This window comes from Siphateles boraxobius, unplaced genomic scaffold, assembly GCF_051911475.1.
Source record: "Siphateles boraxobius isolate OS27281-9 unplaced genomic scaffold, OSU_SipBor_1 22, whole genome shotgun sequence".
Lineage (NCBI taxonomy): Eukaryota > Metazoa > Chordata > Actinopteri > Cypriniformes > Leuciscidae > Siphateles > Siphateles boraxobius.
Genome location: NW_027508833.1, coordinates 35,541,466 through 35,557,982, shown reverse-complemented (window position 1 = coordinate 35,557,982; position 16,517 = coordinate 35,541,466). Strand labels below are relative to the sequence as shown.

General features: G+C 37.2%; 2 protein-coding genes across 7 annotated transcripts in view; both read right to left on the bottom strand.

Moving 5' to 3' along the window:
* adam12b (ADAM metallopeptidase domain 12b) overlaps positions 1-1,487 on the bottom strand; it is a 120,179-nt gene extending 118,692 nt beyond the window's left edge. For 2 of the 3 annotated variants that reach the window (XR_013206700.1, XM_077239927.1), the window contains exon 1: positions 1,058-1,294. Coding sequence is in view for 2 of the 3 variants with exons in the window: in XM_077239927.1 (XP_077096042.1) it covers positions 1,058-1,169 (112 nt within the window). In the remaining variant the exon portion in view is untranslated. Of the gene's footprint in view, positions 1-1,057 lie in introns of all 3 variants that reach the window. The other variant, XM_077239928.1, reaches the window with a different exon arrangement.
* A 1,678-nt stretch (positions 1,488-3,165) lies between these two features.
* On the bottom strand, positions 3,166-16,206 carry LOC143746428 (uncharacterized). Of its 4 annotated transcripts, none has more exons than XM_077238224.1 (8): positions 15,939-16,188; positions 13,337-14,360; positions 12,165-12,299; positions 10,869-11,038; positions 10,333-10,501; positions 9,541-9,604; positions 9,153-9,252; positions 3,166-4,798 (listed from the first exon to the last, which is right to left on the bottom strand). In XM_077238224.1, exons 1-8 carry the CDS (start codon positions 16,032-16,034, stop codon positions 4,760-4,762), a joined length of 1,797 nt encoding a protein of 598 aa, XP_077094339.1. In that variant the 5' UTR covers positions 16,035-16,188; the 3' UTR covers positions 3,166-4,759. The 4 variants fall into 4 exon arrangements, with proteins under 4 accessions (XP_077094339.1, XP_077094340.1, XP_077094342.1 ...); XM_077238225.1 differs by having other exon boundaries at positions 10,369-10,501; positions 15,939-16,186; XM_077238227.1 differs by lacking the exon at positions 12,165-12,299 and having other exon boundaries at positions 10,369-10,501; positions 15,939-16,206.
* Between the last annotated feature and the right edge of the window lie 311 nt (positions 16,207-16,517).

Here is a 16,517-nt window from a genome sequence, read left to right as displayed (position 1 = left end):
CAGTTATTACAAGTTGTGATCATAATGATTACAATATCCAGTATAGAAAATTTGGCACCATGTTGATTCTGAGTTGGCATCATCTGAAGTCCTAGCAGAGGTTGGCATCATCTCTTCACAGGATTATTTATTTATTTTTGCATTATTAAATATTACACTACATTACTTAAATATTTAGATATTATGTTATTAACATTTCATTGTACCTTTAGAGGTTCAACAGCTTGTCACTGGAAAGTACACTCAAAGGTACATCTTTGAGGCCATAATTTTAGTTATTTATATACAACGACAGGACATCCAGACATGTGTTTAAATGGTCACTGTTGAATGTATCTCCTAAAGGCACATCATGTAAATGTGCATCTCTGTTCTTTCCTTCTATTGTTATTCATTCTCATACACACAAGTTTTCCTATGCATCTCATTCAGCAACTCTCTTCATGTTGTTTTAATGTATTCTGTTACCAAACTGACTTAAATCAAACTCTTGCATTCTTTAAACATACAATATGAGCATTGGCTATAACTTTTAAATTATTATTATTGTCATCATTATGTGTTTAGCAAAAATGTTCAAAATAAGTAGGGGTACACTAGCTTGTCACTGAGGCAGTGCCCTCAAATGGTGCACCCTTAAAAGCTTTATAAGATACTAATATGCACCCTTTAGGGGTGGATAAGATACAAGGTAGGTACTTTATTGATCCCACAAGTGTTAGCAGCAATGCAAGTAAAGTACTTTTAAAAACAGGACATCAGACAATGGATTATAATACAAACCCTGAAAAACACACACACACACACACACATATGTAATAAATAAACAAATTTAACTCAAATTGATTAATGAAGTAGCTATAAACAAAAACAACAACTGCATATTGTAAGTATATTTATTGTAAATCTTATAAAAGGTTATATTATTAAAGGTCTACTGCCCCTGTGAGCGCATGCAGCATATTAACAAAGAACTTACAGTTCTTTCATTTTTATATTAGTTTTACTCGGTGTAAACATCCAGTAGTAAGATAAGCACTAATATGAAGTGTCCTACCGTCGGGTGAGTGATGAGTGGAGACGCCAGCTGTCAGTCCCACTATCAGCAGCGCAAAAGCGCGCAGTACGCGCATGAGGCACCAGTTCTCCATACGCCGGGAGATCCTCATGATGCCCGGCTCCTTATGATGAGATCTTCATAATATACCCACACAGAAACACACAAATACACACACACACGGCGCAGGAGGAGAGGATGTGTGGGACTTCCTGCAATACGGTTAAATCCACAGGGGAGCGAGGGGAGGGTTGTCTACAGACCAGCGATAGATCTGTCAGAAAAAAACTTTACAAAGCCACCAATAGTGCTGAAATCTTGTGCTCAACTGTGTTCACACACTGTCCCGTGTAACACATTCAGAGTGTAAACAAAAGAAAGGAGCACAAGTACGAAGAGATATTGGTTAGGTCTCGTGCTTTGGTGAAGTGTTGATTCTTTGGGAGAGTGCTGCTTAAATCTCCACGTGTTTTATATGGGTGCTCTGCAGGGTCCTAAAACCATTAGCCCACCAGTGTGTCGCGCGTAAACGACAAACTATTCATAAAAAGTGTTTTGTTTTTGTTTTGCTTGTTTGTTTTAATTTGAACCAAATAAAAATCTTAAATTTAATCGTACATTATAATAAAGTCTATATATTACGAATCACCAGATCTGGTGATTTGTCAAAACTTATAAATAGGCTACTAGATTCCACTGTCATTGTGTTATTCTTACTCGCACAATACTGTGAATGGCTTCTGTTTGATTTGGCATGAATGAGTTCGTTTGTACCAGTTTCAATGGCAACGTAGTTAAAATCTATGTATTTTACATTATCTGCATTTAAATCAGTACAATCATTAGTTAATTTACAGTAAAATTGTTGCAGATATTAAGAAACTGTATCTTTATATGTGGCTCCACATCCACATATTTTCTAAGTTTAAAGAAAAATTTCCAAAGAAAGAAATGTATTGTCTTAATGGGGTAATTTTCTCTTTCCTTTTCGTTATGAAAGGCACTATAATAATTCTTTCAAGGTCTCCAGCAGCATACTGACCTCAGAGACTCAAGGACTTTTCAGCACATTTTTAAATCAGCATATTTACTTGCTCTTCCTTTCATGAGACTTTCAAAGTACCACAACCAGCTCTGCATTCTTATTGCTGATCAAAGACGATTTTTACACCCTTAGGTTACTTGTATTTGCTTTATCATATCATCTATCTGTCATCTAACTGATCACTGATTTTCCAGACTAATCTTCTGTTACGCTATTCTCTCCTGAATTATATTACCCCAAATTTCACATTCCACACCAGAAATCCTGACACTTCCAGGGCAGAGGAGCAATATATGCCCTTTTCTTATCATCATATCCAACAACATATTAACAAGTAGCTATACTTCACTTACTGAAATTGCCTATTACAGAAAGAGAATATAATACCCAAATTTTAATGTGGGGAATAATTGCATACTGAATCTGAAAAAAGGGTCCGAAAAGCCGGCAATACATTTTTTTTTTAAAATAATACATAGGACCATGAGACCATTTCATAAGTAGAACAAGCTGTATGTAATACATCGTTGTAATGTGTTTTGCGAATAGCTGGGTGGCAAATCCCATTATGATTTCTATTAACTTTGCTTAAATCCTCAGGTCAGGTCAATCAGTTTCCACTAGAGAAAATAATTCAGATCATTTTGAATAGGGTATGGTGATTTTGAACAAATAATACATAAAACAATTATTTAGGGCATTCAGTATCTGTAAAGGCAAATTACTTTTGGTGGCCTAATTTACATTTTGTGGCATTGTGCCTGTAACGTTCAGGGATCCACAGAAGACGAAGATGCAAGAAACAGAGTTTAATTAACATAAAATATAACGTGATACAGTGTGCACAATACACAAACAATAACCGACACCGAACACAGAACTGAGAGGAACTTAAATACACTCCCTAATGAACACAGATTAACAGAGCCCAGGTGACACACATAATGGGTTGCAGGTGTCAGTAATGGGGAATGGGGTGCAGGTGTGGACCGAAGAGGATGTTGGGAGCTGTAGTGCAGACAGGGATAAACACTAGACAGTGATGATGACAACGACAACTAGGTGGTGAATGTGATAGTGCCATTTTATTTGGACCAAAAAAAAAAACTGGGTCAAATATTATTTAAAACAACATTTTAATTGGTGCAACACACTATATTCTTAAGAGTTTATATGACAGAGCACATTTTTTTACAGAAAAGTAAAGCTTTAAGGTAAGTTCTGCCAAGAAGACTCAATTGTAAAGCAACTTATTACCCTCTCATCTATCCAATCGTGTTCTTATACTTGTAGTATAAAAGATCGGAACTTACACATTTCTGAGTTCTCAGATGATGACGTCTATATTCACCTCCATCCTCCCCACCACCACCAGGATGGTCACTTCTAGGGCTGGGTATTGACACAAATTTCACAATTCGATTCGATTTCGGTCACTGGATATGGTTCTGAGGTAAAAGTGACGTTACATGACATTGTTTACAAGCTGTTTTACTGACGTCTTTCCACGGTTGAAACACTGATTGAGCCATTCCATGTGAAATTGGATTTTGATAAGTTGTACTCTATCTTTTAACACACTTTCAGATGCTCATTCATGTTCATTTCGCACTGTTACTGGTATTATTAAGGCGGAAGAGAAGTTCATGTGTGCTCCGCGCTGCTGATTCTCTTGAGCTGAGCTGCGCCAGAGCGATCACACGCCACAGTGCCAAAACGGTATTTATGTTTCTGAATTTCGTAAGAAAATTGACGTAATCTGAGACTATGTTTCATATATCAATAGTAAAAAAGCACAAAGATTATTGTGATTTATTGGATGGGATGTGCGCTACAATGTTCCATTCATTCATCAACTGAAAACAGGATGACTAGCCTAATCGATTCTTGGGATTTAAGAATCGAATATTGGTTCGTAAAAATGAGAATCGATTAAAATCGAGAAATCAGTATTTTTTACCCAGCCCTAGTCCCTTCCCATACCTCCCCGGGGGTCGGCTGCGCCCCTGCCTTCGTCTTCAAGTAGGAAATGCAGATTCCTTACCCTCGGATTGTGAGCTACAGACGGGGCCTACGCCAGAGAGCTTTATATCATAATAGTTGCTTGCTGGGCAGTTAATAAATGCATACTTGTCACGTTATTTTGCCTCCCGAGTCTCTATGGTAGAACTGATTTCGCCAAGTACAACATTCCATTCAACCAATAAGATTTGAGGGACAAGTTTTAGGGATAACTTATAGGTTGGGTTAAGGTTTAGAGCTAGAGATATGGTCAGGACTAAATTTTTGGACAGGAATATTGTTCCAGGATCAACAAAATATGCTGACCCATGAAATGCGTCTTAACTCAGAAAAATCAGGACGTGCTGCCAATGAGGTCTAGAGTCTTAAGCAATCTTATGCTGTGTTATCAAACATGTTTAAAAATACTTATCAGACAGCAAGGACACAGCAGTCCATGAACGTGCGTCCATATATAATGTGGATTCACCCCAGGTCTGGTAAAAGTTGTTTTATATTTGGAACAATGCATCAGAAAGCCAAGCTCTCTGCTCTCTGCTCTCAGGAGGGAGCTGCAAAGGTCTTGCTCGTCTTCAGTTCTTTGCCTCAGGCAAGGAGAGCGCGGGGGATATGAATCTTGTGAACAGGCACTTCCATCAGTCACTGTGTCTTTGAAGAATCTGATCCAAAAGTTTCTGTAGAAAAAAGGAGAGGAAACTTTAAACTAAACTACAACTAGCCAAGCATCCTCCTCGCAGAGCACCTGCACGCTCAGGCCAAGTGGTGAAGAAATGAGGGGGAAGTGACTGTGTAATCTACAGATTACCCAGAATTCTCCCAACCTGTCCCCCTGGGTGGCCATCTCCACCGGGTGCAATGATAACCTGCTATCTGTGCTCAAACCACATCATGCTATCATGACTTTTCTCTCCTTGGAGGTATTCATTTTATTTTCTGCCTGGTTTCCTTGTCCTTGGCTATCTTTGATGCTGCGCTCCGCCAACTGCTGCAGAATAACCAAAACATTCCAGCGAAGATTAGAAGAAGTTGAATATGGTTTGTTCGAGAAACAAACTTTTTTTCATGAACTGCTGTCTTTTTTTTTATCACCTTAAAGGAACCATTTAAGAGTTGAAGTCAACTTAAAGGAATAGTTCACCCAAAAATGAAAATTTTGTCATTACATATTCACCCTCAAGTTGCTCCTAGTTTTATTCATTTCTGTTGAACACAAAAGAAGATATTTTGATGAATGTCGGTAACCAGACAGTTGACGGACCCCATTGACTTCAATAGTATGAAAAATGGGTGCTGTCAACAGTCTGGTTACCAACATTCTTCAAAATATCTTCCTTTGTGTTCAACAGGAGAAAAAAAAACTCATACAGGTTTGGAATAACTTGAGGGTGAATAAGTAATGACAGAATTTACATTTGGGGTAAACTATCCCTTTAAAAATTGAAGCAAATTGAAAATTTAAGCATTTAGATCATTCATGAATTGACACATAACTGGTTTAATAGTTCACTTCCAATTTAATACAACAACATTATGTTTGAAAATATGAAACATTTAGTAAGTATTTCCTGAAGTTATAATGGTAATAAAAAAGTAAAAACACTGTAAAACAAAGATGCTGAGACTAATTGAGCAAAAAACAATGTAAGTAACTTAATATACGCAGTTATAATCAAACTACAGCGTGCATTTGTGTAGTCAAGGCATAATCTTCCTCTGTCCAAATATACACTTCTGTTCAAAGGTTTGTGCTTTTTTTATGGCTTTGAAAGAAGCCACTTATTATCACCAAGGCTGGTTTATTTGATCAAAAATACAGTAGAAACTGTAATATTGGGAAATAGCATTACAATCTTTAATAATTTTTTTCAATTTGAATATAATTTGAATATAATTTATTCCTGTGATGACAAAGATAGAATTTTCAGCAGTCATTACTCCAGTCTTTAGTGAAAAGTTTAGTTTGAAAAGTTGTGATGTATAATATTTTTGTGGAAACTGTAATAATTTTATTCAGGATTCTTTAAAAGAACAGCATTTATTTAAAATAGAAATACTTTGCAACAATATAAAATTCGTAACTGTCACTTTTAATCAATTTAATACATACTTGTAGAATAAGTATTAACCAATCAAATATTTAAAGGATTAAACACACATATTTTAGACCAATTGTAGTTGGATTATTTTCAAAGTCCTTAATTATCATCACAGGACACACATAAGAGCCACACATATTTTAGACCAATTGTAGTTGGATTATTTTCAAAGTATTTAATTATCATCACAGGACACACATAAGAGCCATGGAAAGTTATGAGCGACAAAACAATGCCTATGTGAACTCTTTCTCTCTCTCTCTCACCGTATCTCTCCCTGCACCAGCTTCACTATCTTCATCCTGACTTATCAGGAATTCATCACTGTCGCACAGGAGGTGCTGGCCTGAAAGACAGAGGGGCTTCATGGGAGACAGTGAGCTAGACACTTCATGACAAAGTATCAGCCTCACAGGACCTGACACCCATTAAAACAACACACCCCGACAAGAGATTTCTCCTTTACAAAAGCTTTTAGGTGTCCAGGGATCAGCCTGTCATCAAAGAGATCCAAAATTCCAATAAAAGCTGTCCTGTTGTGGAATTCAACACTCTGAACATCAAAAACAAGGAAATTATTGTTGACACAACCCTCCTTTGTGTCACAAGCGTCCCACAAGTATCAGGGCCATGTCTGTCACCGAAAAGAACAAAAGGAATGCATGAATAAATCACCCTTGATTGGCATTAATCTCGATATCAAAAAGTAAAGGATTCATTTGAAGAACTCTACTGACCTCTGCTGGAAGACAGGGCAAGTACAATTGAAATTTTCACTTAATAAAGGAACAACTTGCTGAAAATAGAAGAGTATGCCTTTATTTCCAAACCCTCCTGTTTTTTCAAACCTGTACGGCTTTCTTTTATTCTGTGAAACGCAAGACATTCTGCAGAATGTACTAGTTGATCTTTTCTATGCTATTATAATGAATGGGGAATGGAACTATTAATCTTGAATAAGTATAATGTAAATAAGTCAATAAGTAACACGTCAATAAGTAACATAAAAGTGGTCAAAATGACTTGTGTGCAATATTTAAGTGTTGCAAAGTCATAGGATAGCTTTGGATAAGAAACCTATTGTCATTATACACTGATAATAGAGCTATTACATCAATCAGTGCAATAAGTGAAACCGATCAATAGATTCATTGAAAAGATCTGACTCAAAAGAACTTTTAATTCACAAAACAAAACATTGTTTCTTCTATCAAGGCAAACTAGGACAGATTATCAGTGAATAACAGCTTAAATTTATTGTGTCACTTCAGAAGACTTGATAGTGTTTTTCCTTTTTTTTTAATGAAAGAGCTTCAGTCACAATAAATTGTAATTACATGACGGAAAAAAGCAATCAGCATGGTTTTCAATATACCTCCTTTTGTGTTCTACTGAAGAAAGTCAATATGGAACTAAATTGGGAAAAAAATGTAAAACAGTTTTACTTTTTTGGGTAAACTATCCTTTTAAGTTTTCACAATGGCCTGACAAGATTAATGTAACAGTTATGTTGCATATGATCATTTCCAAGCTGCTGCGAAGCACTGTTGAGACTCTCAGCATGAATTCATCTCATGAGTCTCTATACATCACTTGACACCTCAGAGCGTAGGTAAAAGTTTAGCAAGGTGAGATCAGACAGTCTGGCACCCCACAGCACCAGCTGTTTCTAACCGGAGGGAAGGTTTTCACAGAGTAACACAAGTTTCATCTCCACTGGTACACTTGGGCTGACAGTTGTGACAGAACGCATTAAGAGACAAAAGCCTCAGGTGTGTTTGTCCTTGTGGAGGCCATTAAAGGTCAGTCTTGAGGATCACTTTAGAGTGTTCACTGTTACAGCATCAGCACAAAGCAACACAGCTATTCTGTCATGACTTCAATTTGAAAGCCAGTCCGGACGGCTAATTCACTTTGTGTGCCCTGAATGCCCTCTAGAATTTCCAAGAGCAAGAGGCATTTAGAATAGTGTTTTTCAAGTCTATGTTAACACTATTTGAAGACGCTTCGACATTTTGTTCTACGACATAAATTACATGGTAATACCTCGTGTTATTCTTTAAAAATGTTACTAGCAAATTGCAAAGTTGCTTGTTTAGTCAAGCACATAGCGTAAACTCACATCCTAGATCAATGGGTCTCAATCGGGAGCTGAGGCTGAGAACTGTCCTGGAGAGAAATCTGAAGCATGCAAAGGTCTCAGGGAAGGAAAAAACATCTTAATTTATTCAGAGCTTTATTTTAAAAACTCAGACATTCCACAGGGAACCCATTGCTGGAAAAAGCTAATTATCTCCAAGGTTTTAGGATTACAAACTGAACAGCGCTATACAGTTTCCGTTAAAACAAGTCTAATTTAATTTTGGCTATTAAACCAGACACACTTTAATTGAATTCTTATTTGAATTATATTAAGGTAACTACATATTTGGGTGCTGAAAAAAGGCCCTATCATATTTTACTTTTCTGCTCTCGATTCAGCTCAGAAGCGTGTCTGTATAAGGTTTCATTTTGCTGTATAAATGTCAGTTATTTGATGAAATTCACAATATGTGACCCAGCATGTTCTCTGTAAACATCAGGATACACCTAATTCAATTTTATGAAAAAAAAAAAAGAAGCAAAATATGATGTGCTTTGGGACAAAAATTGTGGTAGTTTTTTTTTTTAGTAAAACTAAATAGTCAGTATAACAAATACACTTATTTTCTGCATTTCTCTTAGCTTGTGTACTAATCTAGCTTTATATTACACTTAGCATTGTATATTGTAAATATTGTTGGCTCTTAAATTAACAGAAGCGACTGCTAAACGGATACATGCAAATGAAAGTACAAGCTGCGTACTTGCTTTTTTAATGATTAATGTTTTATCTCATGAAATCTATAAGCCTTAAAATACAGATCAGTTTTTGTGTGAGATAAAGCTTAACCTTTTTGAAGACCTCTGCCCTCAGTCTGTTGGTTTCAGACACCAGTCTCTTCCTCGCCGCCTCCTTCTTTTTGGCCACCTCGGGGAGTTTGTTGTAAATCCTGCAAGCACAGACTGAGGATGATGGACATATAATGACATGAAAACAGAGACTTGTGTGGAAGAAGGAATTGATCCATCTAAACACAAACAGGAACACAAAAAGAAATACCTTGATGTAAGTATGTCAATATATGCTTTAATCCACTATATTTCATCTGATCTGGTGGCTTTTACTCCAGCAGAGAGATAAGCGAACATTATCCTTATCAGAAAGGGGTCATATTGTGTTGTTGCACTGATAAGCACTGTTGCTGTGATATTGTGAGAGAGTGTATGCGAAATCTCACCGTCTCGATCTCCATTGCATCTCCTTGCCTGAGATGGCTCTGTCCCTGGGTTTGAAAAGGTTATCTACAAAACACATTCAGCAGGATTATAGAGGATAAAAGTTAAATTAAAAGTTTGTTACAAAGCTTAATATTCAAGTTACAATTTATTCTTCAGTTGCAGTTTTCTAAAGACCGTCATAGTCGGTCTGTGACTTTTCTGACCTATGCATTTTCTAATGGATGCATTTATGAGCTTACTGAACAAATATTGCAGTTGCATATACAGTAGCTATACAATAAGAACATTTTTACAGTAACTTGTAGAATCATATTGAAGCCAATAGGGGGCATCAGGAAGCTGCAGGATATTTCATATACTTTTTAAGATTCATTGTTCATTCTCAACAGTGCCACAATGATACATGCAGAGGCCTTGAGATCTCAATTGTATCAGTTTGCTTTATATAAGGCTGTCCGTCCCAAGTTTGTTCTGATATTACTGAATTTTTTATGCACCAAAAGTTTCAGTGCAGCACTGAAGCATGTCTTCCTGTGACGGCATCAATAATGTGCCTTGCCGCAGTGCGCATGCCCTAAAAATAAGATGATGACCCTTATACCCACTGTTGGCACATTTTGCAGGCATTTACCACACTGATGCACTGTTAGTAAGTAATAGTTCATTGCTTCTGTGGACACCCGATTGAATGGTTATAGAAGTGATTCTGAGACTGCATTGCTGCAGCACCAGATCTGCACTACAGCTCCTTCATCTGTGTATAGGATGCTAATGAAAACAGAGTATCTTACCACTAAGTGGGTGTGGTTTGGTGCAGTTCCACCTACGGTTAGCCATCTCCACGCCCATGATAAATTCTGCTGTTTGTAAGCTCCGCCTCTCCCTGGCCTTCAGTTCTAATCGCCGCACCCGATTCTGAGAGCGAGAGATGAAATCTGGCCGAAACAGCTCAAGAGCCTCCTACATACATTTGGAAATGAACACAAAGTTTATGCCACAGTGAAATGCTGGAGTGTATATACATGATTTTCCACAATTGGGTGTTCATGAAGGAAGTAAACTTGAGGCTTTGTTCACACACAAATCCAATTTGATTTTCAATAGGCTAGAATTTTTACATTTTTCAATATCGGATGTATTTTGGTTGATATTGGATATTTAAGTGTAAATGATCATGTTTCATATTTTTACATTTAGATTGCCCTTTAATGTAATCTGACAGTCACAAGTAAATCTATAAAACACTAATACATTTAAAAACACTGTTAATAACACTGCCTGCCTGAACAAACCCTATGGAAGTCATATTCTCTCAGTAAAACCATACCCTCAAACTAAGCAACTGCGGTTTAGTGGCCTGCTGGTCAGTCCTGGACCCACAGGTGCAATTAGTCAGATGGGGAGAGACCGGGCACTCAATAAGTCTCCTGACTTTCTCAGCAGTGTGGAAAACTGTTCTGACCTCATGAGGGGGCCTTTCATACACCTGAGGGACTCCTGGACAGATAAATAATAATGTTAGCTTAGTGCCTTAGCACACAGCCTTACAAACACTTACTATAACACTTTTACCTGGATAAGAAGCACTTATGCATTGTAATACATAAAAGTACTGGTACACAGAAGTAGCGCAAGACATGCAACAGTCCACAATAGGGTGTGCATACTTTTTAGTATTTAAATACAAATGTGAAAAAGCATTGCACTGTCAACTTCTGTAATGTGACAAATGTACAAGAGAAAGTGGATATTAAGTGGGAAGTAATGTGGCGGGACATGATTTTGTCCATCGGGATTGGGATTTTAATAGTTGTACAATCAAGAATTACCATTACTATTGCTCAGACTTAAGTTTCAGGGTTTGTTCATATGCATAACAAGTTTATCCTACGGACATGAATGTTACCTCAATTCATGCAGGTTTAATAAGGACAGGTGTGCCATTTCTTTTTCAAAGACTCACAGTAATGGAAGAACCAAAGCCATATCATACAGTTTCCTGCATGAATTTAGAAACTGAATATTGGAGGAGGTCAACACCCTACAACACCCTAGAAATGACCCAGAACCTCCTAGCAACCACCTAGCAGTGTGCTAAAAACCACAGCAATGCCAGTGTGGTGTGGCAGTAAAGTGAAAAATGGTGTATCGTAAAGGTGTGGTCACATTTTTTGTTGTTCCGCAAATTTTCACAGGTGAAATCCAGTCATTTAATTTGGAATCCCCACAATCTGAAATTTCGTATGAGGGCAAAAGATTTCCCCAAGCTGTACAATCAGATTCGTCTCATTGCTGACTTTGCTTTAAGTGATTTTTGTGTGAGCTGTGCTTCATATATCACTACACTGTTGACAATGGACCTCATTTCCTGCTAAATTTAGCTGAAATTGCTAATGTGACTGCACCTTAAGAAAAAAAAATCACAAACAAACAATGTAAAAATCAGGTTATTGTTATTTTGACCACTCATGTGGTAATATAACCAGAAAAGTTGTTTTGGGCTGTATTTACAGCATAATAAAGATTATTATGAAAAAAAACATGTTTTCAATAATTTACTGAACTCTTGTCTCAAAAATTCCAGTAATATTCACGAAAAAACTGGGTTGTATAAATGTCATACCAGTTCTTTTGGAAGATTGTGTCTCTTGATCCTCCAATTCAGAGTAAGATGTTGCACTTTTAAGGCGTTTCACACTGAGCACATTCGAGGTCTTGAATATAACAGCAGAGTCCACCATTTTATTCAAAATTGGCTCTGAAATAAAAGTTTAAATCCTATTCACTAAAGCATGTCAAGCTCAGTAAGAGAGAGACAGGCTGATTTAAATGACAGATGCAGAGGGTTGCAAAAGGACATTGAAGGATTGATACATAAATAAACTAAGACTTGTGAATAAGTGCCCTTTTAAGCCCTCCCTACTTTGGTACCTGGTGTTAGTTCATCAGAGCCCAGTCATGCCGTCACATGCCTCACAGACCACAGGCAAAAAATCAGTGTGCTGCAGAGAGGATGTTACTTTGACTCAGCACTAGGAAATGTGTTTAGCCAGAATAGAGGCCAGAGAAACCAATAGACTTTAGACGCAAGGTAATGTGGAGTCAATGATGCATCATCTCACATAAGAAGATTGAAACTCACCCTATTCTCTTTTCAGATAGCTCCCACTCACTCGCTTTCTATTACTTTGTAAAAAAAAAAAATCAGTATCCTAACTATGGAAATTCTCCTGCAAGGTAAAATACTGCAAAATACCAGTATCAGATGCTTATTATGCTACAATCAACTACTTGCCTTTACCTGAAAATAATCTCCAAGATGAAGACGCTCTTTGTTAAAAGTCCTGCCTCACAGCGAACTTTCTACTGAGAGATTTCCTTCCATATTTGGACATCCAGCCATGCACACTATATCAAACAATTTGTGCCAGTGGGCCTTTTTATCTGACGTCTGAGTGACCCATTTGAGTGCGCCAATGCAATGTACATCTGGATTGAAATGTTCCAGGTACATTCTTTTATTTTCATAAATCCATTTATAGTATTTCTGACAATGCAGTCCCATTCCCAAGGAGCTTTTGGGAAGGCCGTCTCATTAACAATGCATGAGCCACCAATCAGAAGGTGTGCAACCTGAGTAGGAGATGAAAACACACTGGCAAAGATATGACATGGTTCATCCGAAAGGTATATTGCAGCAATGGTAGAATAAATGAGAGCAACAAAAAGAGAGAAAGAGGGAGAGGATGGATACATTTGCATGGCTTCTGTGGACCAGGGAGGTGATATAGGTACCTGATGGCTTGCTGAATGCCTGTCTGGCTCTTAGATTGCACTGCGGAGGCCCTAAGACATCATTAGCCTTTCCATTCAGTCTGAATACAGCAGAAGATGAGTTGCAGATTGTTCTGAATGGCAATGATGTTAAAGTGGAACACAGTATGTCGGAGCCGGAGCCAGCATTATTCTTAAAGGCACTACCATTGATGGTTGAATCATCCTTCAGGTGCTGGGAATGCCTTTCTTTTCCATCAACGGCAATGTTCGCCATGTCCCAGTCAATGAAGGGCATTTTAGGTTGAATCATCGTCCTGGGTTTCTCAGGGGTCTGAGTAAAAGATGGTTTTCCAAGGGAAAGGGAGAGAGTGGATCTATACAAAGTCTGTCTAAGAGGGATTGAGAGGGATTTGTCCAAGTACAGAGTAGATTTGGACAGCCTGGATGGTAGGAGCTCCAGATGGATGCAGGAGCGGAAGATGTGGCGTTTTAAAGGGGGTGAAGAATCTGTTTGCTCATCTTCCATGGTGTAGCTGTGTCTGTGGACAGGCGGAGCTTGGAGGCTGCTGGGGGTCTCGTTATCGCAATGATGTTCTCTGCACTCCTCCACCGTCACCACAACTGCTTTATGTCTAGGCCTTGGAATGCCAGCAATGGCTTTTAGGGTTTTATTTTCACTTTGGGTCATGGAAGAGGGCACTGTGTCCGGAATGTTTAGAGGGCTAAATGCTGAGCTTGAATAAGGCAAACAATCCCTTTTTGGAGACAAACTCCGGGTGGTGATGGTGATAGAGGAGAAGCTTGATTGTAAAGTGGGTCTACTGTAGCAATGGAGAGCTTCAGGGACACTGCGTGTCCGGCTCAGGAATAAAAAAGGACTAGGTGTGTGTGCTGATCTACATGATTCATCAAATGATGTGAAGCTAGGTAAAAACGGGGGTGTTCGTCTTCCTCTCACTGGGTCCTCCCATCTACTCCTTAGACTTCTGCAAGGTGTCATGGCATTTTGGTGAAGGTGGCAGGAATACTCATTATCCACTGTCTGTGAAGTATAAGACCTTTAGTACCTTTTACAAAATATTAAAGGAGTAGTCTGGGTTAAATACATATTAGATCTATCCACAGTTGATTTATATTACTTTTCTGTTAACAAACTGGATGAAGACTCTCAAAAAATAATTTTGAATTTTAGATGAATTAACTGGTTTGTTGACAAGAAATTATTCAATAATAGAATTTGCTCATATATTGGTTTGCATTTGAAAGCAAGTTTTAAACATGACCAATATCTATCAGATGAGATATTTAACAGCTTGAAAAAGTATATTTAGCATAGAAAATGTACTTACAGTTACAATGGAAGCCTATGAGATAATCAAATCACTGTACAATATGGTATGAAGTGGAATTCTTTTATATAGTAATCAAAAGCATGTCAGAGATGTGGTCAATGGAGTCTGGCTTGTATTTAACTGGAATATTCCTTTAAATCAAAGCAGTAACATCCTCACATCCAATGTACAAAGTGTTCTCGGGCTACAATCCACCTCTTAATGTGCTACGAATGCTTTGTGATATTTGAATTTGTTTTATTATCCCTCTATAAATGTAAATTTCACCCAGAGGCTAAAATATGGACACAAGTTATATATCCATGCAGTTTTATGATTAAATCAGTAAAAGGCAGTAAAAATATCAGAGGCAACTACATTGCACACAATTCTGTATTATTAATAAATAATGATAATTAAAAATTGTATGTTTAAAAATTACAGATAAATGATGAAAAGTTTGTTGTTTTTTTCTGCCAGAAAATAACTATCTATAGACAGCTGTATTTAAGACATTATTATTTATTTTTATTTCTGATGGATTGCTATTTGATGAATTAAACGGTTGTTTTCAGTTACAATACCATGCAAAGTTACTACAGAAACTGAGCACAAATCACTGTTGTTTACCATTGATTGTGAATTTTGAACTCCAGATTGAAATAATAGCAATTATCAACAATAGAGTGAACATTGTCAACATTACAAAAATATATGCTGCAAAACTGTAATTTATACATGCACTAATGAGGGACAAAGTGACATGACATTGTACAAAATTGTATTTAATGAACTTTTTAAATTGAAACAGGGTGCTTTAAAAGAATAAAGACTACTTTATTGTTTTGCACACTGCTTAACACAGTTAAATTATTTTGATATCATAATCTTAGTCTTCAACACAGTCTTCTGGATTAGAAATCTGAATATAATGCATGTAACTTGTGCAAAAAGGATGGGACTTGAACTAGAAACAAATGAAAATGTTATTTTTTAGTTGCAGCTTACAGGAAACGCAGGTCTAACAGGTAGGCTAAAAATATGTTTTTTGTAAATTAATTAGTATAGATGAGTTGAAAAATTGACGTTTTGTGTCAGCAAGTTATAATGTTTCACTCAATGTTCAAAAGTCAATTTAAGTTTGACCTGTATGACATTTGGAAACTATAAAATGACCCTTATATTGAAATGTACAGCCACTTAAGATTAGATTTCATTTACAAAAATGCTCAAAAAAGCTCCGAAGGCACCATAATGTAACTGCCATTTGCTGCTAAAGTCTCTCTTACCTCAAAAATGTTTGGTGTCGATTGATAAGAGCACCTCCTGACCTGCAAGTTCGAACGCATGTCTCTTAACGTTACATGTCTGGCTGTGGAAAACATAAATACGTCAGCCAAAAGTTTTTAGATAAACGTAATTACGCAGTTTATATAAACGTATTACTTTCGCCAAAAGTTTGGTGCACAGATGACATATTATTCGAATCGCGAGACAAACTTAAAACGCAGTCTCAGCTGCAGAATGATGACACAACACAAAACGAAACGAGCACGCGCCGTTTGCCAGCCCAACCAACTCCCAACTGCTCACCTTTATTTGAATTATTCATGACCTGGCACTATTATCTAGCGACCACGCCACTCAGTTTCCAAGTATTTCAGCCTACCTATATTACTCACATATTATTGCTTTTATAGCCTACTTCGTGCGTCATTTCAAAATATTTCTAAATTCTGAAAAGCTTAATTACAATTGCTGTGTTTCTCCTATTCACACTAGCTGCTTTTCATTATCAACAGCACTGTTAAACCTTCAGTTGCCATATCAGATGACATGATTTAATTATTTACTAGCAAAACATTCGA